This window comes from Equus przewalskii, chromosome 4 (assembly GCF_037783145.1).
Source record: "Equus przewalskii isolate Varuska chromosome 4, EquPr2, whole genome shotgun sequence".
NCBI classification, from domain to species: Eukaryota; Metazoa; Chordata; class Mammalia; order Perissodactyla; family Equidae; genus Equus; species Equus przewalskii.
The window spans coordinates 58909979-58934836 of NC_091834.1; the positions used below are offsets into that span (position 1 = coordinate 58909979).

Below are 24858 nucleotides of genomic sequence, written 5' to 3' on the forward strand. Positions count from 1 at the left end.
ATGGAATTGCTAGTTTATATGATCAGTGTCTCTTTTTAAGAAACAGCCAAATTGTTTTCCAAAGTGGCTGTACCATTTTGCATTCCCACCAGCAGTATATGAGCATTCCAGTTGCTCCATAGCCTCACTAGTACTTGGTATTGTCAGTTTTTAAGTTTAGTCATTCTAGTGGGTGTGTCATGTTAGCTCATTATATGGGTTTTAGTTTTAATTTCCCTGATGACTCGTGATGCTGAGTATCTTTTCATGTGCTTATAGGCCATTGATATATATTTTGTGAGGTGTCTGTTCAGACCTTTAACCTGTTTTTTATTGGGTTATCTTTTTGGTTGTGTTTGGTTTTAAGAGTTCTTTATGTGTTCCAGATACAATTCCTTTGTCATATATATTTTGGAAATATTTTCTCCCAATCTGTGGCTTGCCTTTTCATTTTTTAAAATATTATCTTTTGGAGAGCAAAAGCTTCTAATTTGACATAGTCCACTTTAGCAATGTTTTTCTTAATACTATTTGTGTCCTATCTTAAGAAATTTTTGCCTAACCTGAGGTTACAAAGATTTTCTCCTATTTTTTCTTCCTGTAGATTTATAGATTTAGCTCTTATGTTTAGATTTATGATCTATTTAAAATTAATTTTTGTGTATGATATGTAGTCAAAATTCATTTGTGTACAGATATCCTGTTGGTTTAAAAGATCATCCTTTTCTTTCATGGAATTACTTCTTCTATGTCTTTGTTGAAAATTGACTATGAGTATGGGTATATTTTTGAATTCTCTCTTTTGTTTTATTAATTTATATCAGGGATCAGCAAACTAAGGCTTACAAGACCCAAATATATCTTGTGGCCTGTTTTTGTTAATATAGTTTTATTAAAGCACATGGCTACGCCCATCATTTAGGTGCCATCTATGGCTGCAACAGCAGAGGCTGATTGGAGTAGTTGTGACAGAGACTTTGTGTCTTCCACAGCTGAAAATGTCTGTTATCAGGTCTTTTAGGGAAAAAATTTGCCAACTCCTGATCTATGTGTTTATCCTATGCCAATACTATACTTTCTTGATTACCATAGCTTTATAATAAGTCTTGAAATCAGGTTGAGTAAGTCACCCAACTTTCTTCTGCTTTTTAAAAATGGGCTATTCCAGGACCTTTGTATTTCCATCTACATTTTAGAATCAGCTTGCTAATTTATGCAAAAGCCTACTGGGATTTTGATTGGGATTGCATTGACAATAGAGATAATTTGGGGTGAATTAATAGCATAAAAATATTAAGTTTCCTAGTCCAGGAATGTAGTATATTTCTCTATTTGTTGAGGCTTTCTTTCATTTCTCTCAGTAATGTTTGTTGTTTTTAGTGTATAGGCCTTGCACGTCTTCTGTTAAATGTATTCCTAAGTATTTAATTTTATCTATGAATGCTACTATAAATGGAATATTTAACAATTTTATTTTTAAATTGTGTACTGCTGACATACAGGTGTACAATTGATTTTATATATTGACCTTGTATATTGCAACCTTGCTAAATTCATTCGTTTTCCTAGTTTTAGTAGATTCCTTAGGATTCTCCACATACATGATGTCTTCTGTGAGTAAAGGCAGCTTTATCTCTTCCTTTCCAGTCTCTCTGCCTTCATCTTCATCTTGCTTTAATGCACTGTTTAGAATCTCCTATACAGTGCTGAAGTGCTGAGAGCAGACATCCTTGCCTTATTATTGATCTTAGGTAGAATCATTTGGTTTTTCACTGTGGGTTTTTGTAGATGTCTTTTATCAGTTTAAGGAAGTTCCTTTTAATTTCAGATTTGCTGAGATGTTTAAATTTATCAATGTCTGTTGAATTTTATAGAATATTTCTTTTCCTTCCATTGAAATGATTATATGGTTTTTTCCTTTAGTCTTTGAACACAGTGACTTACATTGATTTTTGGATGTTAAACTAAATTTTTTTTGCAGTAAAACCTACTTGGTCATAGAGATGTTATTTTTCAATATTGTTGGTTTTGATTTCTTAATAAGTTAAGGATTTTTGCATCAGTATTCATGAGGGATAGGGTCTGTAGTTTTCCTGTCATGTCATTGTTTGGTTTTGGTATCAGGATAATACCTGCTTTGTAAAGTAAGTAAGAAGTGTTTTCTTCTTTAGTTTTTGAAAGAGTTTATGTACAGGATTAGCATCTTTTAAAAGTAAGTTTCCTAAATGTTTGGTAGAATATACTAGGGAAGCAATCTGTTTTTTGTCTTTTGACTTTTATTAATAGCTAAGTTCTAAGAGATTCAGTTTCCCCTCAATTAGCTTGATAAAAAGGGCATTTTCTTGTGCACAAATAAATTCGAAAATACATTGGGCCTTACCCTGCCTTCTGATTTTGTTATATGTGGAAGGGGCATTTATGAGAAGCTGAGAGGCAGCCTTTCTAACTGTATACTTGAAACATAATGGAGAAATAATTTTATTGTTATATTTTGGCTAATTTTTTTTTTTTTAAGATTTTATTTTTCTTTTTTCTCCCAAAGCCTCCCGGTACATAGTTGTGTATTTTTAGTTGTGGGTCCTTCTAGTTGTGGCACGTGGGACGCCACCTCAGCATGGCTTAATGAGTGGTACCATGTCTGCGCCCAGGATTCGAACTGGTGAAACTCTGGGCCACTGAAGAAGAGCACACGAACTTAACTACTCGGCCACAGGGCCGGCCCCTGCCTAAATGTTTAATGCTGCCCTTGTTATAAAATATTTGATTGCTTTGCTTATTTGAATTCCTTTGTTTTTGTTAATTTTAGGAACTTAAAAGGAGTCAAGAAAATAAAGCAGAAAGGAAAATGGAAAATCAGAATTCCCAAAGTCCTCAGCAGATCTCACAGTGTCTCAACACATGCCCAGAGCAAAATGGTCATGTTCCTACAGTGCCAAATACACAACCAGTTCTGCAATATGGTAATCCTTACGCAACACAGGAAACAAGAGGTTATTAAAATATTTTTGGTTTGGCATTAGTTGAATATGGAGGTTTTTTTGGTTTGTATTTTCATGGCATTAGAGAACTGCTGGTACAATCAACTCTAATGGAAACATTATTTTACACCAAGCACTTTTAATAGTTAGCACTAACTGGCTTCATCTAGAAGTGATACACCATGAATGAATAGTCTGTTTATTACATATAGCGCTTATTGTAAAAAATCACTTGGGTTAAAAATGAAGACATCATTTTTCATGCACTAAAATTGTTTTTTATATCCTATTCAGCATAGCTATACACAGAGATTCTAATTTTAGTACCAAGTTTCAACCTACTTATCCAAAATTATTTCAGATGGAGCAGATGGTGCTTTTTACCCAGATGAAATCCAAAGGCCACCTGTGAGAGTACCCTCTTGGGGACTGGAAGATAACGTTGTCTGCAGCCAACCTGCTCGAAACCTTAGTCGGCCTGATGATTTAGAAGACCCTGAGGATAGTAAAGTAAATTGAATTTCCATTTTCTGAACCTGTCCCTCTTATTTTTGTCCTATGTAGAGAGTTATGTATGTGTGGAAAGAGAGAGTGTGTGTGCTTGTGTGTACACTTGATTGCTTACTTGATTTTTGGAAAACCTGCTTGCCTTTAAATTTGAAAAATCAGCCATTTATATGCTTCAAACTTACACTTTAGGATTAATACTAAACTTAAAAGGTTAAATTTGGAGAATGACTTCAGTAAATTGTAGTTAGCAGATAGTTTAATCTTAAAAGAATTTTTTATTGGGATATAATTGACATATTAGCTTCAGGTAAACAATATGATTCGATATTTGTATATATTGTGAAATGATCACCACAAGAAGTCTAGTTAACATGCATTATCACACAGTTACAAACTTTTTTCCCCTTGTGATGAGAACTTTTAACATCTACTGTCTTAGCAACCTTCAAATATGCAATACAGTCACAGGTAGTTTAATCTTAATTATCACTTACTAAGTAATTGGCTATGTTCTTTTGATTGTAGATGTAGTAGGCTGGAAGAAGCACAGTGTTAATGACAATGTTATGCTTCAGTGTGCATCTTTTCATTTTAGCATTTATATCCCACTCTAAATTTTAAGGTGGACTATTCTCTTTAGCTAGAAAAAGAGAGAAGTGTATGTACGATAGTTTTCTTTTTCAGAGAAATACTCCTTTTTTTGTGTGTGTGAGGAAGATTGGCCCTGAGCTAACATCTGTTGCCAGTCTTCCTCCTTTGCTTGAGGAAGATTGTCCCTAAGTTAACATCTGTGCCAGTCTTCCTCTATTTTGTATCTGCGGTGCCACCACAGCATGGCTTGATGAGTGGTGTGTACATCCACACCCAGGATCCAAACCTGCAAAACCCAGGCCACCGAAGTGGCCACTTAACCACTACACCACCAGGCCAGCCCCCAGAGAAATACTCTTAGACATCGTTAGTATGTCTAAAATCTCTCAGCAACACAATGCTGATGATAATTGAATTAGTTTGTGTAGCATGCCATTATTTTTATTTCACTTAGAGATTTCTTCACCATTTAATAAATAGGTTTTCGTCCTTATAGCAGCTCTTTTTGGATTTCTTGTGCATTAAGATGAATTTCCAAGAAATGCTTTATTGTGCTCTTTGCACGTACAGGGGTATCATGACCTGTTTCTCATTTAATCTAGTTTGCTGCATTTAATTGCTATTAACCTTTGCGGAAACTGATCAGTGTTCAGACAGGCGTGGTTTTAGCCCTAGTGCTCACCACCCATAATGGAGAAAAATGTATTTTTCCCTCCTGCCTTTTGGCCTCCTATGTCCATTACTGGGAATAATTAGGAAAACTGTCAGAATTTTTGTAGCCTGTTTAAGGTCTAGGGTATCATCTTACTGCATTTTCACACCTTTACTTCACATTTTGCATATTTAATCTGATCATTCTTGGGACAGATGTTCCATGTGACAAGCCCTGCTCTTCTGTAGTCATCTGCTTCAGTTTAATTAGCAGAATGTTCTTTCTGATCCGTGTGCTTTGCCCTCCTGCAAACCCATGAGAAGCAGTGTAAGAGTCTTGTGCTCATTTGCTGACACGCTTACATTTGATAAGAAGATGGAAGGGCTCTTAATAGGCACACCGTGGGTAATTGTATTTTGCAATCAGAAGATTTTTCACATTAGACAGAAACTAATTTTTATGTACATTCAGACCTTGTGTTTTTGAAAAGATTCTTGTCATTGCAACAACAAAAATCACTTGCAAATGAAGTATTTTAGTAAGTAATTTTAGTTAGAATAGAGAAAGATTTGAATTGACCTGTTCCTTTTCTCCAGTTCTCTGCCCTGGGAGTGACTAGCAGCCACAGGACCCATCCCCTTTGAGTCAGGCTTGAGGCAGCCTATTCTTCCAGCCTCCTCCAGTCATTCACCTGTCATCTCTCCTCTCTTCTGCTCCGGAAAGTGTGGTCAACTATCAGATCAAAAGCCTTTTATGACTCTCTTTTACCTAATAATTGCAATAACTATATAACATCATAATTGTGATGATGGTGATGGCAACAAACATTTCTGTAGCTGTATTTGCCAGCTAATGCTTAGCTCTTTAAATATATTAACTCATTTGTTCTTTGTAGCAGTCATACAAGGTAGGAACTCTTACTCTCTCTATTTTATAATGGAGGAAACTGAGAGCCGGATTAACTGGCTTGCTTCACATCACGCTGCTGGTGAAAGCACTGCCAGGATTTGAGCCTCATCACTTTGGCTAAAGAAGCTGCGGTCTTCGCTACCTATCAACCTATCACATAGCCTAAAGCAGAGGTTCCTAAACTTTCTCAGTTTATGACACCTTTAGCTTCTCAGTAAATTTTTTTTACCCCATAAGCCAAAAGAAATACTTAACGATTTCCTAACAAATGTAGTAACCATTTGAAAAAATAATACACATGAATTGAAAGAAAAATTCATATTTTAATTTCATTCTTAACCATGGTTACTAATGGGATGTATGTGGCTGTTGAACACTGTATGACTTCTCAAACCTTGGAGTCAGATTGGGCAAGCCCCTTTCATTTCCTCTTTCACATTGATTTTCACAAGGCACATGCTTTATATCTCATCAACTGCCAAAAACCTAGCTTCTCAAAGATAAGATGTCATTGAAAGGAATGTAGTGCTATCTAATATTGAAACTGTGAGCTATCTTGAACTAGTTGTTCACATGGTGTCTGACAAATGTGGAGTGTTTCTCCATATTTAATTAACTTAGAAAATTAAAAATATCCCATAGTATCCCTCTGAGTTTGCTGTGGTGCCCTAGCTTCCTGTACAGTTTTTTTGAACCATGAGTCGAAACCCTTGCTGCTCAAAAATATGGTTTGTGGACCAACAGCATTGCTACCTCCTGAGAGCTTGTTAGAAATGTAGGATCTGGTTCCACTCCAGACCTACTGAGAATCAGACTGCGTTTAACAAAATCCTTAGGTGATTATATGCTCAAAGTTTGAGTTGCACTGGCCTAAACTTCATCATTCCAGGCTGGATTACTTTCTCTTCAACACACATCCTACCTTCTGGTTGATTTCATGCTTTTGTTCAGTGTTTTCCTTGTACCTAGACTGGCTTTATTCCTTCTTTCCGTTTCCCTATATCTCTGAAAAACTAAGGCTCACACATTCTGTTGATGTGGTTTGTTTACAGCTTTCCGAAGGAATCCTTCACTATGAACCTTCAAATTGAAGGCAGACAATTTTTGTTGTCTTTTTTTTCCCCTCATGAATTTTTAGCTTTTATTCTCGGAAGGATCTCTGATTCTCAAAGGGGCTGTGACTCCAAAACTGTTGATAACCACTGCTTGACAGAATCAAGGTCTGTTTCCCATTTGTCATGGGGCATTGAGTTTTTGTCTCTTAAATTTTGCTCTTTTTCATCTGTTGTCATCTGTTGTCATATTTTTAAAATTTTGTTTTGAAAAGAGCCAGTATGTTTTCTTTTTACAAAAGTAGTACATAATAACAGTCAATTCATTTTTATCAGAGTGCCAAGACATTTCAATGGGGGAAAGAATAGTCTTTTCAACAAACGATGCTGCAACAGTTGGCTATCTGTATGCAAAAGAATGAAATTGGGTCCCTACATCATACTATATATAAAAATTAACTCAAATTGAACCTAAATATAAGAGCTAAACTATAAAATTCAAAAGAAAATAGAGAAGGCTTTGTGATGTTGGATTAAGCAATGGTTTCTTAGATATGACACCCAAAGTACAAGCAACAAAGGAAAAAATAGATAAATTGACCTTCCTTAAAAGGATTTTGTGAATTCCATACTGTACTATTTTTATTTTTTATACACACTTATTTCCAGCTGATATTGATCTCTGGTTGGCATCTCTTAATGCTGGATTTTGCCTTTTCTATAATATACAGTACAATGCCTTTCATACAGTAGGGGCTGTTTAAATATTTATGATTAATGATTTTAGTTAAAAAATGCTTTTAATTATTTCTGTTTTCTGCCTGCTAAGCTATTTAATGTTCAGGTTGTCTTAGAAAAGTAATTAATTTTTGCTAACAGCTTTATTGAGAAATAATTCACATACTATTCAATTCGCTATTTAAAGTACAGTCATGCTTCGATTAATGACGGGGATCTGTTCTGAGAAATGCATCGTTAGGCGATGTTGTCATTGTGTGAACGTCAAAAAGTGTACTTGTATATACCTAAATGGTATAGCCTACTACACACCTAGGCTATATGGTACTAATGTTATGAGATCACTGTTATGTGTGCAGTCCATCATTGACTGAAATGTCGTTAGGCAGCACGTGACTGTGTACAATCCAGTGGTGTTTAGTATATTCACAGAGTTGTGCAACTATCACCACAATCAATTTTAGAACATTTTCCTCACCACAAAAAGAAACCCTGTACCCTTTAGCGGTCACCTCCCCTCTCTATTCTCCCAACCCCGGGAAACTTTCAGTCTACCATCTGTCTCTATAAAGTTGCCTATTCTGGACATTCATATAAATCAAATCATATAATATGTGGTCTTTTGTGACTGGCTTCTTTCACTTAGCCTAATATTTTCAAGATTCATCCATGTTTTAGCATGCATACATGGTTATCATGAAGACTATAATTCATTCCATTTTAATGCTGAATAATATTCCTTTGAATGGATATACCACATTTTGTTTATCCATTCAACTGTTGATTGACATTTGGGTTGTTTCCACCTCTAGTTTACTGTGAATAGTGCTGCTGTGAACTTGTGTACAAGTTTTGTTTGAATACCTTTTTCAGTTTTTTGGGGTATATAGTTAGGAGTTGGATTGCTGGTTCATATGGTGACTCTATGTTTAACCTTTTGAGGAATTGCCTGATTGCTTTCCACAGTGGCTGCACAGGTTTACTTTCTCATCAGCAGTGTGTAAGCATTCCAGTTTCTCCACATCCTCCTCCACACTTGTTTGTTGTTTTGATTATAGGCCATACTAATGTGGGTATGAAGTGGCATATCATTGTGGATTTGACTTGCATTTCCCTGTTGGCTAATAATGTTGAGCATCTTTAATGTGCTAGTTCACCATTTGTGTATTGTCTTTGGAAAAGTGTCCATTCAATCATTCAGCCGTTTTTTAATTGGATTATTGTCCCTTATCAGATATATGATTTTCAAAGATTTTCTCCCATTCTGTGGGTTATCTTTTCGCTCTTTTGGTGGTATCCTTTGCAGCACAAAAGTTTCTAATTTTGCTGAAGGTCAAATTTATCTTTTTATTCTTTTTTTGCTTATACTTTTATACTTTTTGTTGTCATGTCTCAGAAGCCATTGCCTAATCCAAGATTTGCCCCTGTGTTTTCTTCTAAGGATTTATGGTTCCAGCTCTTACATTTAGGTCTTGGTCCATATTTACTTAATTGCTGACATTTGAAAAGTAATAAAGATCTTGCAAAATTATTTGCTTTCTGATTTTTAAATACCTTTAAATATATAGTTATAGTTAAATGATATTCCTTCATTGACCTGATGTATTCCTAGAAGTGGATGTTAGAGGTTAAACAGTAACATCTCATAAAAAGGGGAATGTTGACTAATGTTACCTAATAATACAAAGTTTTGAGAGAATAAAGATAAATATTAATACTAAGGTTTTATATAAAAGTTACCCAGAGTCACTGGTACTCTGTTTTCTCTTATGTGTTGACTTTGGCCTTTGCAAATATATTTCTTAAGCTCTTGAACTAAAGTAATAATTTATCAACTTTAGTAAAAGTTTTATTCAGTGGTAGACCTTTTCTCCTTGACATTCATTACTAACTCCCAAATGATATCTAAATGTTTCAATTAATAATTCCTAGCACAGGTAGAATCACAACACAGTTTGGGAGATGCTGAGTATATATAGTCCCATTGTCTGGATCCTGATGATTCAAATGGCATAACTCAGTCATTAGCTCCTGAGTGTATATTGTTAGTTTGATCTTGATTGTGTTTTTTTTAAATTGTGGTAGAACACACATAACATAAAATTTACCATCTTAACCATTTTTAAGTGTACACTTCTGTAGCATTAAGTACTTTCACATTGTTGTGCAACCAGTCTCCAGAACCCTCTTCATCTTGCAAAACAGAAACTCTATACCCCTTAAAAAACTCCCCATTCCCCCTTCCCTCTATCCCCTGGCAACCACCATTCTACTTTGTCTCTATGAATTTGACTTCTCCAGGTACCTCATACAAGTGGAATCTTTCAGTACTTGTCTTTTTGTGACTGGCTCACTTTACTTAGTATAATATCCTCAAGATTCATCATGTTGAAACATTTGTCAGAATTTCCTTCTTTTTTAAGGCTAAACAATATTCCATTTTATGTATTTACCACATTGTGTTTATCCATTCATCCATCGGTAAGACATTTGGGTTGTTTCCACCTTTTGGCTATTGTGAATAATGCTTCCATGACCAAAGGTGTACAGATATATCTGTTTGAGTTCCTGTTTTCAATTCTTTTGGATATATCCCTGGAAATGGAATTGCTTTATCATGTGGTAATTGTATTTTTATGATCGTGATTGTATTTTGAATTTAGTATGATTAACCCTATTGTCCAAGAGATGAACCCATTTTAATACTATTTCAGATGTTCAAGGTTTGGTAAGAAAAGAATTTTTTTTATAGACTAGATTTTGAGTTGGGCATCTAATGAGAAGTTTTTGAGTTTCAAATAGAGCTTTAGTTTACCATAGCTTGTTTCCTTTGTTTAAAAGGTAAATGACCAATGTAAGGTGCTGTAGACCTTTGTAGAGATTAAAGTGCTATTAAAAATGTTGTTTTCTTAAGAAAATTGTTCATAAACAGATTTTAGTATGGTATTCCCAATAAAATTTGCTTTTAAGAGTCTTTTAGCAATTTAACTAAAATACTAGGTAGGTAATGTTACTTTAAAACTTGCTATTCGAAGTTCTTTTGGGCTGATAAGACTTTCAGTGCTGAAACTTATTTTAGAAGTTTTGGATGGAAATCTTTTTAAAATAGAATACATGATTCTCTGCCTTCTTAAAGAATATCTGACATAGCCTTCATGACACAAGGTTATTAATTTAAAAATCAACGTTAAATGATGTCTTCACATTCTTTTCAGATGTATATATAGGAAAGCTATGTGATCCAATGCTGAAATACTGTTGGATGTTTTGCGTTCTTGTCTGCTTCTCTCTTTTTACCGGTAGCCATTTTTTTGTTGTTGACAGTGAGCCTGTCTTAATAGCCTCACTTCACAATCTAATTTGTTATATTTAATCTAGTATGGTTTTGGAAACTAATGAACTGAGCTTGATGAGTAAAATAGAGCAAATGTATTTGTGAGTGAAAATTTGAACTGGTCCTTTTGCATGTCAAGATCACAAGAGACTTTATTAATGAATTGGCTACTCAACTTATTACATACTTTCTGGTTTTCTTCTCTGAGTAGGTGATTTCTTGTTTCATAAGAACTTATGTCTCATTATAACGCCTAGAATTCTACTCTGGAGTCCCTTTCCCCTTTTATTAGGTATTAGGTGGTAGAAGATACAGAATAATAGGGTTATCCTTACCAAGTTGTATATGGCTTAGAAAGTATAAATTAAAAAGAACAAAAGTATAAATTGCTTTTTTTCCCCTTGCAGATATTTTACAAGCAGGGCTGACATGTCTGAAAGGTTGGTCTGAGCCTAGCACCTTAGCTAGCAACCAGTTCTGTTGTTAGCTGATTCATAGAAGCAGTAAATTGGTGTAAGCTGTTAGCTGTTATAAAACACAGAAAGGAGGTTATGAGATTTTTGGTTCCATTATATTTTTGGCCGGTAGAAAGTTGTATTTTATTATAAATATGTCATCAAGAATTTTGAAAAGTAGAATATCATGACCTTTCCTTTATCTTCTCCCATTATTTTCTTAAATAGCATTTCAAAATTTCAAAGATTTTTTTCTTTTTTCAAAGATAAATGAGAAAATTTTATTATTTTATATGTAATTCTTTAAGCAGATTCAGTGTTTCAAATACTGTTGCTGGAAGGCCTAAAATCTGGCAGCTAGAGTAAAGATGTGGCACGGAATCCAGATTTACCATCATACATATTAAGCTTAGCAGATTCAACTACTGTACCATCTTCCCTTTGTTTCTACCATTTAAAAGCTGTCTGGATTTTAGTTACTTGAAGATTTGAAGTATATAAAGTACTTGTCTTATATTCCCCAATTTCACAATCCCCCATTAGGTTATCTAACTTCTCTTGCCTAGTTATATCGTAAGGGAATCACAGGTAAACAAAAGTATTTCCTCATGTGATTAATATGAAAAAAAAGTCTTCTACTACCTCTTTGACCTTTCAGGAGGGGATAATCCTTAGAATAATAGTCAGATATCCCCCACCCCCCAAAAAGAAAAGATAACTCAATTTGTGTCTTGTTTGTTCCTTCGAATTTCACACCACATAGACTTCTTTGGTACCTCTTCCCATGACAGACTTGACTATTTAGCCCGTTAATAGCAGCTCCACAGCAATGACTGCCCGGCAACTAAGGACTTTCATCAGTGCCTGCTCTACTTGTTTATGTGCTTTCAGTTTGTGATGTGAGAGCAGCCAGCAGAGCTGCTCAGAGGAAGAAAGCAGGTGGGCACTCTAGAGGATGTGGCTGCTGTTGATGTGAAGGGAGGGTCCATGTTTGGCTGTTGATGTTGCACTTACAGACCTCTAATGAGTGACCACAGGGATGCGGGCATGGAAATCTAAACCAATGTTTTCTTTCAGATTCAAACTCAGATTTACAGATTTTTAGGAGTGTTCCTTGACAATCTGTTAGATATTTAACTTTGAATTTTACTCTTTCACAACAGAGTTATGAGGCCTGTAGTTTGGTGCGTTGCTTTGGGGCTTTTTTCCCAGTAATTTTATTGAGATCATAATGGTTTATAATATTGTGTAATTTTGGGTGTACCTTATTATTTATCAATTTCTGAATATACTTCATCATGCTCACCACCAGTAGTCTAATTTTTGTTCGTGCATTGCTTTGTTTTAACATGGTTTTCCAGTTGGATTTGCCCGTGTATGTGCCCAAGAACATACATGTGTAAACTCATACATATTTTACTAGCATTTCTTTATTTATAATTTCTGTATATTGTGCAGTGGATGTATATTGTCAAAGAACATTCTGTCCTGCAAGTTAACAGTTATTAAATGAGAGTAGTAGGAAAAATAATACAGTCTTAAGATTTTTATGAAAGTGGTCACCTATTGTATGGAACGATAAAGTCGCCTACATATAGGTTCAAAAAAGCCTGCAGATCTCATTCACACATACAAGTGTGGCATACTATCCATTCCACTAAATACTACTGCTTTTTATTTCAAGAAGGTAAGACTTAGTTCATAGAGAACTATTCTGTAAAAATTTACTTTCAAACAGAGCTGCCCTGATGGCCTAGTGGTTCAGTGCTCTCACTGCTTTGGTGGCCTGGGTTCGTTTCCCAGTAGCAGAACCACACCGCCTGTCTGTCACTTGCCACGCTGTGGTAGCAGCTCACATAGAAGAACTAGAAGGACTTACAACTAGTGTATACAACCATGCACTGGGGCTTTTGGCGGGGGGCAGAATTTCAAAGATATGTTTATATTAAAATCTAGTTAAATAGAAGTAAAATTTTGAAAAGTATATCTTATTTTCTTTATACTATGCTTGACTGAATTAATCAAGGAACTTATATACAGTTTCACTTTTCTCAAAAGTTGCAAAATTATTTCTTGCCTAGGAAGATGAGACTGAGCCCACTGCTCCTGATCCTCCAAGTCAGCATTTACGTGGGCATGGAACAGGCTTTTGCTTTGATTCCAGGTAATTTTTCTCTTTACTGTGTAGAAGTTGGATGAGATAGACCAGTGGTTCTCAAAGTATGGTCCTTGTGAACTTGTTAGAAATGCCTATGATCAGGGCCCTACCTTAGACCTTCTAAACCTGAAACTCTTGGTGTGGGGCTCAGCAATGTGTGTTTTAATGTGCCCTCCTGGTGATTCTGATGCATGCGATCCTTTGAAGAACCAATGCTGATAAACACTCTTAGTTGTTAAACTGAATGAACACTGTTAGGAAATTGTTATATTAATCTTTATAGTTTTACAAAAGGTATTTTCTGTTCAATAAAAATTGAAGAATTCTTGTTACTAAGCCTCATTTCACATAATATGATTGTATTTTGGGGTTGTAACAAAAGTTTTTTTCTTTGTTAATCTAATTGTAAAACTAAATTTAAAAGCTTTGTAAATAGTTTACACAATTGTCAATAGCAAGCATTTAGAAACAGAAAGCTTTCTGGAGTAACTGAAGACTTTGAGGGTAAGTTGTTTAGTATGAATATCAGCTTAACTAGATAAATGTAATCTTTTCATATCCTGAAGATTACAGTTGTTAGAACTTTGTTTATTAGAAATATGTAATTCTTTCATTTTCCTATTTCTTCAAGCTTTGATGTTCACAAGAAGTGTCCCCTCTGTGAATTAATGTTCCCTCCCAACTATGATCAGAGCAAATTTGAAGAACATGTTGAAAGTCACTGGAAGGTGTGCCCAATGTGCAGCGAGCAGTTCCCTCCTGACTATGACCAGCAGGGGTTTGAAAGGCATGTGCAGACCCATTTTGATCAGAATGTTTTAAATTTTGACTAGTTACTTTTTATTATGAGTTAATAATACACTTTAGCAGTTAAAAAAAAATCACCTCAAATAGACCACTAAGGAGACCACAAGGTATCACTTCCATGTACCCTCTACTGTACTTTTCTGACCAAGAGCTACTTTGAGTTTGGTGTGACTAGGGTCAGGGTCAGTCTTTCGCTTATCAATAAATTTTAACCTCTGTTAATCTTACCTGCTTAAGAAAAGAAGTTCTTGTGTGTTTGTATCTTTATTTATTCCCCAGTTTGCAAAATTATATGAATAAAGGAAACAGGGATTATTTTAATGTTATCGCACTGAAAAAATATGTATGATTAATGTGTAATTTAGCAGAATATTTACAAGTTTCTGTTGACCTTGTTAATTGAGCATGACTACTAAATATTATGTAATAAAAAGCATTTGTCATAACAGTCTTGCAAAGTAATTCTTTGAATACAGAATCTCCCATAGTTCAGCCCATGAAATGGTGGTTTTTTTAACCTACTCTAGAAATGGAGCTGCATGCAGAATGAGATCATATGCTTGCAATATAGCAAATATCCCTTTTGTATTTGAAATGTTTGCTTTAGGAACTACTAGAAGGCAGATTTTGCTAATTTTATGACTGAATAACCTGAATGATTATTTTTAAGCCACCTTAAAGTTGTATTTCTATCTAATGGGAAAATGAAACAAGATATGTCAGTCTAATTGTTTCATATTAAATGATCTACTAAACAGTAGTGTTTGTGGTATAAAATCACAGAAAATGTATCTGTATCTTTTTCACATTTTCCTGATGAGAGTATAACTTTGAAATAGTCTCAGTAAGTGCTTAAATATGTAATTCATAAGCCCAGATCAAAGTAGTGTGTTCATTAAGTTATGTCTCTGCTGTGTATAGTACTCATTAACATAAAGAGGAAACATTTTTGGAGGTACTTTCATTGTCAGATTTATTTGTGATAGTTTTTCATTAAGTTCAGCATCTTGAACATCTTTCTTTGGTCTAGGCCTTTAAAAAATATTTCTGAACTGTATTCCTCTCTGTTTTAAAATATGAATGTTAAGAATTTAAAGTACTGACCTTGATTTTGCTGCTTTTGTAGTTATCAAAATATTTAAACTTGTCTTAAGCAAACCAGCTAAGATGTTAACCTAATATTCAGTGTGATGGCATTATAGGGTGCTATGTGTGAACTGCATACACATCATGTCACTTGTATTTGTTTATAGGAGCAGAATTTTCGTATTGTTGGAATCCTTTAAAAAGGTTTTTTGAGTCTAGGGCAAAACAGTATTAGGAAGTCAGGTGCCAGACGTTAGGAATGGCAGGCGAGGAAGGCAATGGCACTGAAGACTCTGTGTTTCAGCTTCCTGACAGCTTAGATCATAAGCAGAATATATTCAGGTAAAATATGTTCAACGTGAGGAGCATTTTTGTTACATCAGTTAATAACTATGGACCATGCTAACCAAAAAGTATCCGTCGAATATTATAGTAGTACCACCACCAGTGAAATGAGATTGTTCATCTTACTAACCTAGAAATTATTTCTAAGTAGCTTTTGGCCCCAAATTTATGCTGAGTAATTTATTATTGATAGAAAAGCCATGCAGTCTAATCTAAGCAAAAAAATCAAGGAATAAGGAGGCAGCCTAAGACAGAACAAGGCACTGAATGGATATATTGGTTTCTGTGGTAAACTTAATACTGATCATAATGGACGCTAATAAAAATAAAGAGCCATGTTTATTTTGGGTCAGAGGCAGTTTATTTTAAATGTGATTTCATTTACATTTATAAGCAGCTTTTCTTGACAGGAATTTTGATTCATTAAGTTGCCTTCAGTTCTAAAACAAACCTCTGTTGCTTTCAAACTTAATGTGCTCTGTCCCCAACAAAACATATGAAAATATAATTTAAAGCACAGTTTTCACAGACACAGTACAATACATTCACTATACACGGTATAACAAAATATTCCCATCCTTACCTGTTTAGTAATACTGTCACAATGAATAAGTAAATAGAAATTGGAATTTGTTTTATAGTTGAAAGAAGTTTAACATGCACAGTGACTCTTTTATGACTGTTTAGCTATTGAACTACTGACCCAGCCTATAGTTTCTTGCACTAGAAGGAGCGAAGCTGAATAATAATTGCTGGCCTAAAAAATTTTGGTCAGTTGTAGGTAGGTATGAAATAGCCAAGTAGGGCCTTCTTATGCACCAACTAGTTGCTTCTCGTGTGTGGATCACCCTTTTAAACATACAGGATAACACTGTTTATTCAGGACCAAGACCACTCTTCAGAATCTGAGGAAATTTTTAGAGGGCAGTGTCTTTATAAATACTTTAAAATTCCTCATTATGAGGGATTAACAACTTAAGAATATAGAAGCTCACCCATCTGACTAACCAAATTGTCATCCTTGCAAAATGTCTGAAAAATTGAGGGAGGGACACCTGCTTCCCAACTGTAAGACTTTCTTCAAATGGGAACATGGGAAGAAAGTTATTTTATAAGCAATTTGTTTGCTTTTCACTGGTTTTGTGGGCAGTTAGCCATCTTAAAGCAATTTTCATTGCATAATTAGGCAATTGGTAAACTCTCTTGTGTAAGGAATAGCACTTGGGAGAAAAGAACACTCAAGGCATGATGGTATTGTTGGTGAGAAAAACCTCGGGAATGGTCCAGACGTGGGTTACTCTAACGGGTCATGTATTAGTCATTCTTTGACCACCTGCTGCAAGAAGCACTTAATTCCAATAAGGCGCAATTTCATATTTCAGCAAAATGTTTTATAAAGCTAAACAGACATTTCCAATGGGAACAGACATCTACAATGTGATGGAAAAAGTGCCTGTAAAAAAAGTCTAAAAACACAATGAGCATGAAGAAGAGGCAACAGGGGTCTTAACAAAAATGTTCCTCTTTGAAACGTGCTTGGAATTTTAATTCTTGTTTGCAACTCACAGCTTTACTAGGACAGTGGTTGCAAGAATTGGCAACACATAAAACATTAAGTCTGTTGGCAATAGAGAACTACAAAGTGCTTTAAAACTTCACCTGAAGATGAAGATAGAACTAAATTTCACACACACAAAATTTGCACTTAAGTATTTCAAAGTGTTTCCTAACAGATTTCAGGGAAAAGTACTTCACTAAACTGGTATCTTGGTCCGCAGATATCAATAGGCATAAATTGAATCCCTTGCACCCAGCAGGCACTCGATAAATTTGTGTTAATGAGTGAACTGAATAGACTGTTTTGTACAAAAATGCCATTTATAACACTAAAGTGATTGGTGAGTCAGATGGCAAGATTTTCAGCTTTTTAAAGGGCAGAAGGATTTGCAAGATAATATAAAACACAGAAAGCACAACTTTTATGTATGTTATTTAAATATGAAAATATTTTTAGCATATTATGTTAAACATTCTTTCTTATTTATATTTCCATTACCTAAAGTCTTTCTACTCACAAATACTAACTCCATTATGTAAGGCATGGTAACCAGTTGGATGATGAAGGTATTATTTTGGTTTTGAATGTAGTGAGTTGATGTGTTGAAAAACTTCAATCACATTACAATCTTGGGGAAAAAAAATCTCAGTGCCAGCCCCTCCACCCCCCCAGTTGATATCACTGCAATACAACTAAACAATATGCAACATGCCCTCAATTTTATTTTGTTTTTGGGGAAATGTGCTGAAGAACCTAGAGCTTTTTTTTGTTTAGCACCTTATATCAAAGTAATGAAAATGGGTATGATGATTACATGTGCAAATGTACAAAATCATTAACTCTACAAAGTTACATCATTCCAAAATTACAGAAAAAATTTAAAGCATGCATTTAATTCTTTAAAGGGTTGCTGAATGCTCCCCCTGAAAAAAGGTGGCTGTTTTCAAAATCAGCAACTGCTGGTGAGGATTTCTTGGCACAGTTATGACCAGCGTGTTATTGCTGCATCTTCCTGATAATCTCAGCCGACACCGGGGGATGGAAATTGATTGTGTGGTGCCGCAGGCCCTGAGCTGTCTTGTAACTCTTACCACAACGACATTTGAATGGTTTGCGGACACGAATCTGTGTTCTGTGACCATTCTTAGCATGGTACTTTATGCCATTCACATTCTGTGGAGAAGACAAAAATATCACCTGTTAGAGGGAGTCACGTCATGTCTGTCAGACCCAGGAAAACCTCAGCGTGGGTTTGGATTGCACTGGACATCTGCATAGCAGCTATGTAGAGAGTAGCCTTTGCGTGAACTCTAGTTGTGACCCTCAAGCAGTCTGGTGTGTTGATCACAGGCTGTGCACACTGGGTCATGCACACAGCTGACTCAAGGCAATTTCAAATACGCCTTATCTACTCTGAAAATGATAGTACTGACTTCTTCAAGTTCTACATAAGACATGTATTGAAGACTGAGGCTGCGTAAAGAATCACAGTTCCCTCTGCCTGCAACTTCGCTGCTTCTCTCAATCTTTTTTCTACTCTGAAGAGTGGTAATGAACATTACATAAAAATACCCTCAGGATGGCCAAAAAAAAGCTTTCTCAAGTAAGAAAACACATTAGGGCAATAGAGGTCAAGACGTGTATGAATTCTTGATTTGGAAACTCAGCTTATGTTTTGCTTCCAGACAACTGGTGATAATTCCCTACTTTAGCTAGAAGTTTTTGTCCATTTTCTACTCTGCATTAAGCCAGTGTCCCTGCCCCCGTGGGAGCTACTTTCCCAAATCCTGCCCCAGCATAGTTGTGTGTGTTAAATAAGCATCTACAGGCAGACTAGGCCCTACTTTTATTTATGTACTGTGTTCCAAATATACAGTGAACTTTAAAAATGTAAGGTTATGGAAGTCTCAGCAAGAGAAGAGTTCCAACTGGCCTACAAATCCTAAAAGATACGTAAAGTATCAATATGCTTTCTGGATTTCCATTAATTGGTTTTGCTAGCTCACTAGGATATTCACTGTAAGACTCTATGCCTAGATCACTCTTACAGATTTAACAAATTAAACAGTTACTTTGCTCATCCCAATTAAATGGTGAGGAAGCAAGCTCAGGGGAGTGAGTAACTAATGGAATATTTAAGTAAGATAAATGGCAGAGGTGGTATCAGAGCATAGGTCTTCATTTCCAAGTCAGCTATTGCCAGATTAGAGAGTAAAGGAAAAGAGAAGAAAGCACTTGAGACATAAAGTTGTTGAGTATAGATCACCAGAAGAGTGGGCTGTTGCCTAAAGTATTACCTGAATCTAGTCCCACTGAGCCTAGTTCTATGCCCAGCTAAAGGATTCCAACACAGTCGTCGTCTGCTCTTTCCTAAGATGCTCTTACTGAGCCTCGAGAGAACGGGACCTGCTGCTGTTTGTGAGCACTGAGCACAGTGCCTGGCATGTAGTAGAAGCTCAGTAAGTATTGGTGAGTGAATGAATTTGTTGGAACACACCTCCCTTTCTGGAAGAAGTTGAGAGACTTGCCATTAAAATGGGTTCAGTGGTTATTACTATTTACATTTCCTTTTTAGAAATTCACAGCGCACATTAATACTTCTTAAAAATCCCATGGTAGAGAATCTCGCTTGCCTGTTCAACCCAGAGGTGCCAAATAGCAACCAGTTGGCGATGCTTGGAGTCTGAAAGTTGTCCAGTGAGTCGAAGCACAAGGACAAACACCCTCTGCCCTGACCACCTGGCTCTCAGCCTTCTACACTTTCAGCCCATGTCCTTCCTGCATCAATCCCCGCATGCAGGGTGAGGAAGCACCTCACTGGTCTTGTGGAGGTGTGTTGGGGAATAAAATTGCTGTGGTGGGATATGGGGAGAGCAGTGACTGGCAGAATCGGATTCACTGAGATGGTTAGATGGGTAGATGTGCCTTGCCAGGTCCCTGCTGTTCCAGCCCCCCCACCAGAGGCCCAGGCAAGGAAGTAAAGAAACCAACTTGTATATCTAACCCCAGCTGGCGTCTTGGTGCAACCAAATGAGAGACCCAGGTGAGAACCACCCAGCTGGAGCCAGGCAACCCACAGAACCACGGAAGCATAATAAATTGTTTTAAGCTACTTGAAAGAGAGAGAAAGTTAATAAGAGTTTTACGACCATTAGAAAAAGACTGTCAACTTTCTAAGTGATAGTAGCAATATGATAGGAAGTCTGGCTCACATATGCTAGAAATTTCCATCTGCCTGCTTAATAATATCCCGTTTATTAGCTCCACAGATATTCAGTGAGCACCTAGTAGGGTCCCTTTGTGTGGGCAAAGGATTACTAAAACATTTCACGTCCTTGTTTTCACAGGGAACTTGTTGCAAGATGGATCATTAAAAATCCAGCTACCCCTGTGTCCCAGGTACTGCTCACACCTTGTCAGAAAACAGAGGAAACGGAAATTAGAAAAACACTTGACTAACAAGCAAAAAGGCATAGCAACTCCAACAGGATCAGGGCTTAGATACTCCATCCTGGCCTTAGTTTTTATAACTAATTAGGTGAGAGAAGGTTTGAAACCAGAAAATTGGTAAAGCCATAAGAATCCAGTCCAACATGAAACCAGATCTGGAGTTCACCAGGAGAAGGACAAGCCCAGGATTGAGGTGATTCCAGCAGGTTCTGTGGTCTGTTCCCAGCTTCAACGTGTTGTGTGTCTGGCTGTGAGACTGTGAAGAGAAAACAGCCAACTCCGTATGATAGCTTTATTACTCTGAAAAATCAGGAAGCCAATTGCACATTTGGAAACGTGGCATTTTTAACGTTGCTGAAGAACCTAAAAAATCCTACCTTCGTGTCACATTCTCTTTGCTGCTGTGATTTAATGTTCCCAAGTGTCCATGGAACACCCTTATCACAAATGTCAGTCCAAGCTCTAAGTGGACTCAAGATTTCCCACATCTGTTCATTCGCATATAGCAATGGGAACTTCCACTTTCTAAGACTTGAGGAGCTTAAACAGATTTCACTGACGTTTCTAATTGCAGAGAGCCTGAAATGAGTTTGGTCTCTCAAAAATATTAATAACAAAAATAACTAATGGCAGGCAACTTGAAAATAAAATGCTTAAATCCTCTGGTCTCTGAAGAAAGGGAATTAAGCTCAATAAGGCAAGGAAGGTCACTCCTCATGCTGAGTATATACAGTTGGCCCTCTATATCTGCAGGTTTCACACCTACAGATTCAACTAACTGCGGGTCAAAATTCCATGGATGCGAAACCCACGGAGGCAGATGGCCGACTGTATTCATTGTACTGCGCCATTTCATATAAGGGACTTGAGCATCCCTGGATTTTGGTATCTTCAGGGGACCACTGTACTTGATGTCTACTGTTTTATTCAATACTCATGTTTTAGATGAAACTGACACTCAGAGAAGGTGAGTGACTTGCTGGAATCATGAAGCTGGTAAATGATAGAACTGAAACAGGAACCCAAGGATGCCTGATTCCAGAGTCCATATTTTCCCTCAGAATGTCATGCACCTAAAGTGTGAGGTACTCATTAATTAGCACAACCAGCTGGCTGTCTTTGAAAAATCTTAAAAGTTGGAAAGGATTGGGACACTCAATCTGGAGAAAACTGTCTGTGAATTACAATGGTCTTCTGACACACAGCCAGCATGTGAAACAAGGGGCGGGTCAGGAGTTACAAAGGAGGACCTGAGGCGGCGGTGGGCTGGGTAAGGCTGGCATGGGTTCATTTCCACGCTAGGTTCTACCATCAGGAACTACGTGCCCCGATGAAGGAACCGAGCCAGTCAATGGACAACAAACAATTTAGAGGCTCTTCTCAAAATTCCCACTCCAAATCAAATCGTGAAACCTAAAATCTGGACACCAAGCTGGGCCATCATTCCCTTGACTGTATTTGATAATTTGTTGTCGGTACTCAGGCCTGAATAAGTACAATATGTATGTGACCTTAAGAAAAAAAAAAACTTTCAATTTCTGGTGGGCCTTGATATTCCACATAAAGGAGAGGATGAAGTTGCTCGGGGATTTGATGAGGAAAAAAAATGAAAAAACAGAAGCTGGAGGGGGTGGTGGTGGTGGTGGTGGTGGTAATGTTAGAGTTAAAAGTGAAGCCACTTGCAGCTGTGTGGCGACACTCCACCAGCCTCACACAGCTGAAATGTAAGTCACTCCCCCACTGGACTCGACATGGCAGCACTCAGAATGTCCCGGGCCACTCAGGCGGCAATTAGGTCTTTTTCTCCTGTGATTATTAAAGTAATCTGTGTCCAGTGTAGGTGATTGCAGAAATTTAGAAAATACTGAAGAGCATAAAAAAGAAAGAACAGATATAATCACTGTTTAACATCTGAGGTATTTCTTTTCACTAAGCGAGAGAGATCATATGAGATTGAATTCCCTCATCATTCAATATTTTTTGAAAATAGGATTTTAATGACAGATTCTCTTCCATTCCCCTACTGTTAGAAATTTAGTAATTTAAATTTTAGTAATTTAGTAAAATTTAGAATTTTAGTAATTTAGTGACTTTAAGTAAGTGTGATGAACATCCTTGTACATCAATCTTTGCATCCCTGATGACGTGCTTAGGATAAACTCCTAGGAGAATTATGGAGCTAAAGAATATGAACCTTTTTTAAAGTTCCAATTATTTACTGCCAGGCTGCTATCCAGAAAGGCTGTCACTTATGCTCCCACCAGGGCTTCTGATGGAACCCTTAAGAGACACCAGGAGATTTAGATCCACTGAGGAGGAGAAAGACTTGAAGGGCTTTTCTTGGGAAAACCCCAAGCTACACATCTGCTTGACTGTGTATCTAGACGTCAGGAGCCAGGCTTTCTTTATGTTGCTGAAACAATGATTTTGAAGCAGCAGAGGACTCTTTCAGAGAAACTTCGGGGGCACGGTGGGGGGGGGGGGGGTTGCAGGGGGGGGGGCTTGTTCTGTTTTCTATTTCTTAAAGGAAAAGTAGCAAATGCCTTTAATCCTAGCCACTCTAATATAAAAATCATCAAAAGAAAGAACCTCAAAGCGCTTGAACCCATCTTTTAAACCTATTCCCAATTATAGAGTTGGGGAGGGGGTGTCCTCTCTCTTTTGCCTAAAGTCAGAAGAAAAGTGTGAGCAGCATCAAGGCGGACAAGATCAGTTGTTCCCGACTTGGAATGTGTCTGAAAAGAATCCAAAAGAATGAATCATGCTGCTGCTTTGGGGTTCCAATGGTCAGCGGGGAGCCCACACTGCCCTCTTCCCCAGGCATTTTGCCTCTATCCCTTTATTCTCTGAGGATCTACTATGTCCAAGACCTGTGCTGGGTGCTGGGAAGGGGTCTATGAGCTGTAAGCACCCTTGGGGTGATCAGGTAGTAAGTGCTCTGCCAGCAGTATGAACAGAGCATGTGCAAAGGTCAGAGGACAGAACTTCAGTGTATGAGTGGGGAGTCAGGCTGGGAAACTGGTAATGGCTTCCTAGAGGAGGTGGCATTTGAGTGGTGCCTTGAGACATGAGGTGAAGTAGAATGAGAGGTACTGATGGAGAGAGGAGGGGAAGGGGGGCATCTTAGGCAAAGGAATTAACATGGGAAACAACACGGAGACAGCTGTCCTGCTGGGCCCTTCTACCTTACGCTACTCAGCATGAAGTCTGGGAAGTTAGATACTCCTCTCTCCGTTCTACAAATGCTGATGAAATGGTGAGAAGAGCTGATCCTGAGTCAGTGTCCTAGAGACCCCCTGCCAACAGGGGCAGGGAATGAGATGAGTGTGAAGTTAGCCCTGGGAATAAACAAGATGGTAGCACTTCTGGATTCTGCCTGACTCTGCTGCACACCAGCTCATTACACTCTCCCCTCACCAATACCCAATCCAGCAATCATGCGGTGAATAAGATGACATCATAATTATACTAGAGACACCACTGCTCTGGGGCCAGTTACTTCCCAGCAGAAAGAGTCATGCTGAAGCGTTAGGGAACATGACCACGCTCATCTCAAGCACTTGGTTAGAAGTAGTTACATGCTTGTTCCTGTCCCATGTCCCATTCCTTGGCATTCTAGCCCAGAAAAGGAAACTCTGACTTCCTCGTGGAAATCAAGACCACTGATGGCCACCCATGTCATCTGTCAGTCAGTGGCTCTGAAGCAGGCAGCCGCTGCAGCCCAAAGTGCACTCAGTTTTCTCTTGGCCTTAGATGGAGAAAGAACACTCCAACAAGCCCCATCAAACCAGACAAACTGCAGGAGGAAACTGCTGGAAACCCAAGAAAAATAAGTGCAAGAGCATAAAACAAGAACTAGCACATAGAAATGACTAGGGGAAAAGGACGGCAAACAGGAATGAAGCTAGAGGTGGGAAAGAGAGAATGCCTCATCTCTTTAGCCAGAATAAAGGGTTCGGAAGCCCATACTGCCTTTTTTGGTCATCCTCAGTCCGGGTCATTACTTTGCTCCCTCTTTTAAAACAGCTGATGTGCAAGGCACCCCTTAAACAGCATCCAACACTCGAGGGAAGGCAGTGCTGTGGCAGAGCCTGGGGGCCGGCGCAGTGAGGAGTGGGGAGACCTGCATCCGAGGGCAGGCAGGCTGCGATGACAGCCATCTCTGTCTAGCGTTCTCTACTTTGAAATAAAAAGGACAATCCCTTTCTGTAGTGCAGAGCAGCCCTCTGGAAAAAGGAGCTTGTCTCAGCAGCCCC

General features: G+C 37.5%; 2 protein-coding genes and 1 long non-coding RNA gene across 9 annotated transcripts in view; 2 read left to right on the top strand and 1 right to left on the bottom strand.

Annotated features, from left to right (window-relative positions):
- TAX1BP1 (Tax1 binding protein 1) overlaps positions 1–14609 on the top strand; it is a 78708-nt gene extending 64099 nt beyond the window's left edge. For 2 of the 4 annotated variants that reach the window (XM_008517869.2, XM_070617568.1), the window contains exons 15-18: positions 2786–2969; positions 3319–3467; positions 13280–13362; positions 13988–14609. In XM_008517869.2, coding sequence (XP_008516091.1) covers positions 2786–2969; positions 3319–3467; positions 13280–13362; positions 13988–14189 — 618 coding nt within the window. In that variant the 3' untranslated portion in view covers positions 14190–14609. The remainder of the gene's footprint in view (positions 1–2785; positions 2970–3318; positions 3468–13279; positions 13363–13987) is intronic. The other 2 variants (XM_070617569.1, XM_070617570.1) reach the window with 1 other exon arrangement.
- A 1323-nt stretch (positions 14610–15932) lies between these two features.
- Positions 15933–24858, bottom strand: part of JAZF1 (JAZF zinc finger 1) — a 321880-nt gene continuing 312954 nt past the window's right edge. For all 4 annotated transcript variants that reach the window (XM_070617572.1, XM_070617573.1, XM_070617574.1 and 1 more), the window contains exon 5: positions 15933–18325. In XM_070617572.1, coding sequence (XP_070473673.1) covers positions 18149–18325 — 177 coding nt within the window. In that variant the 3' untranslated portion in view covers positions 15933–18148. The remainder of the gene's footprint in view (positions 18326–24858) is intronic.
- LOC139083045 (uncharacterized) lies at positions 18058–21965 on the top strand. Its single transcript, XR_011539537.1, has 3 exons — positions 18058–19621; positions 19728–19983; positions 20500–21965. It is a non-coding gene; the product is annotated as an uncharacterized lncRNA (long non-coding RNA).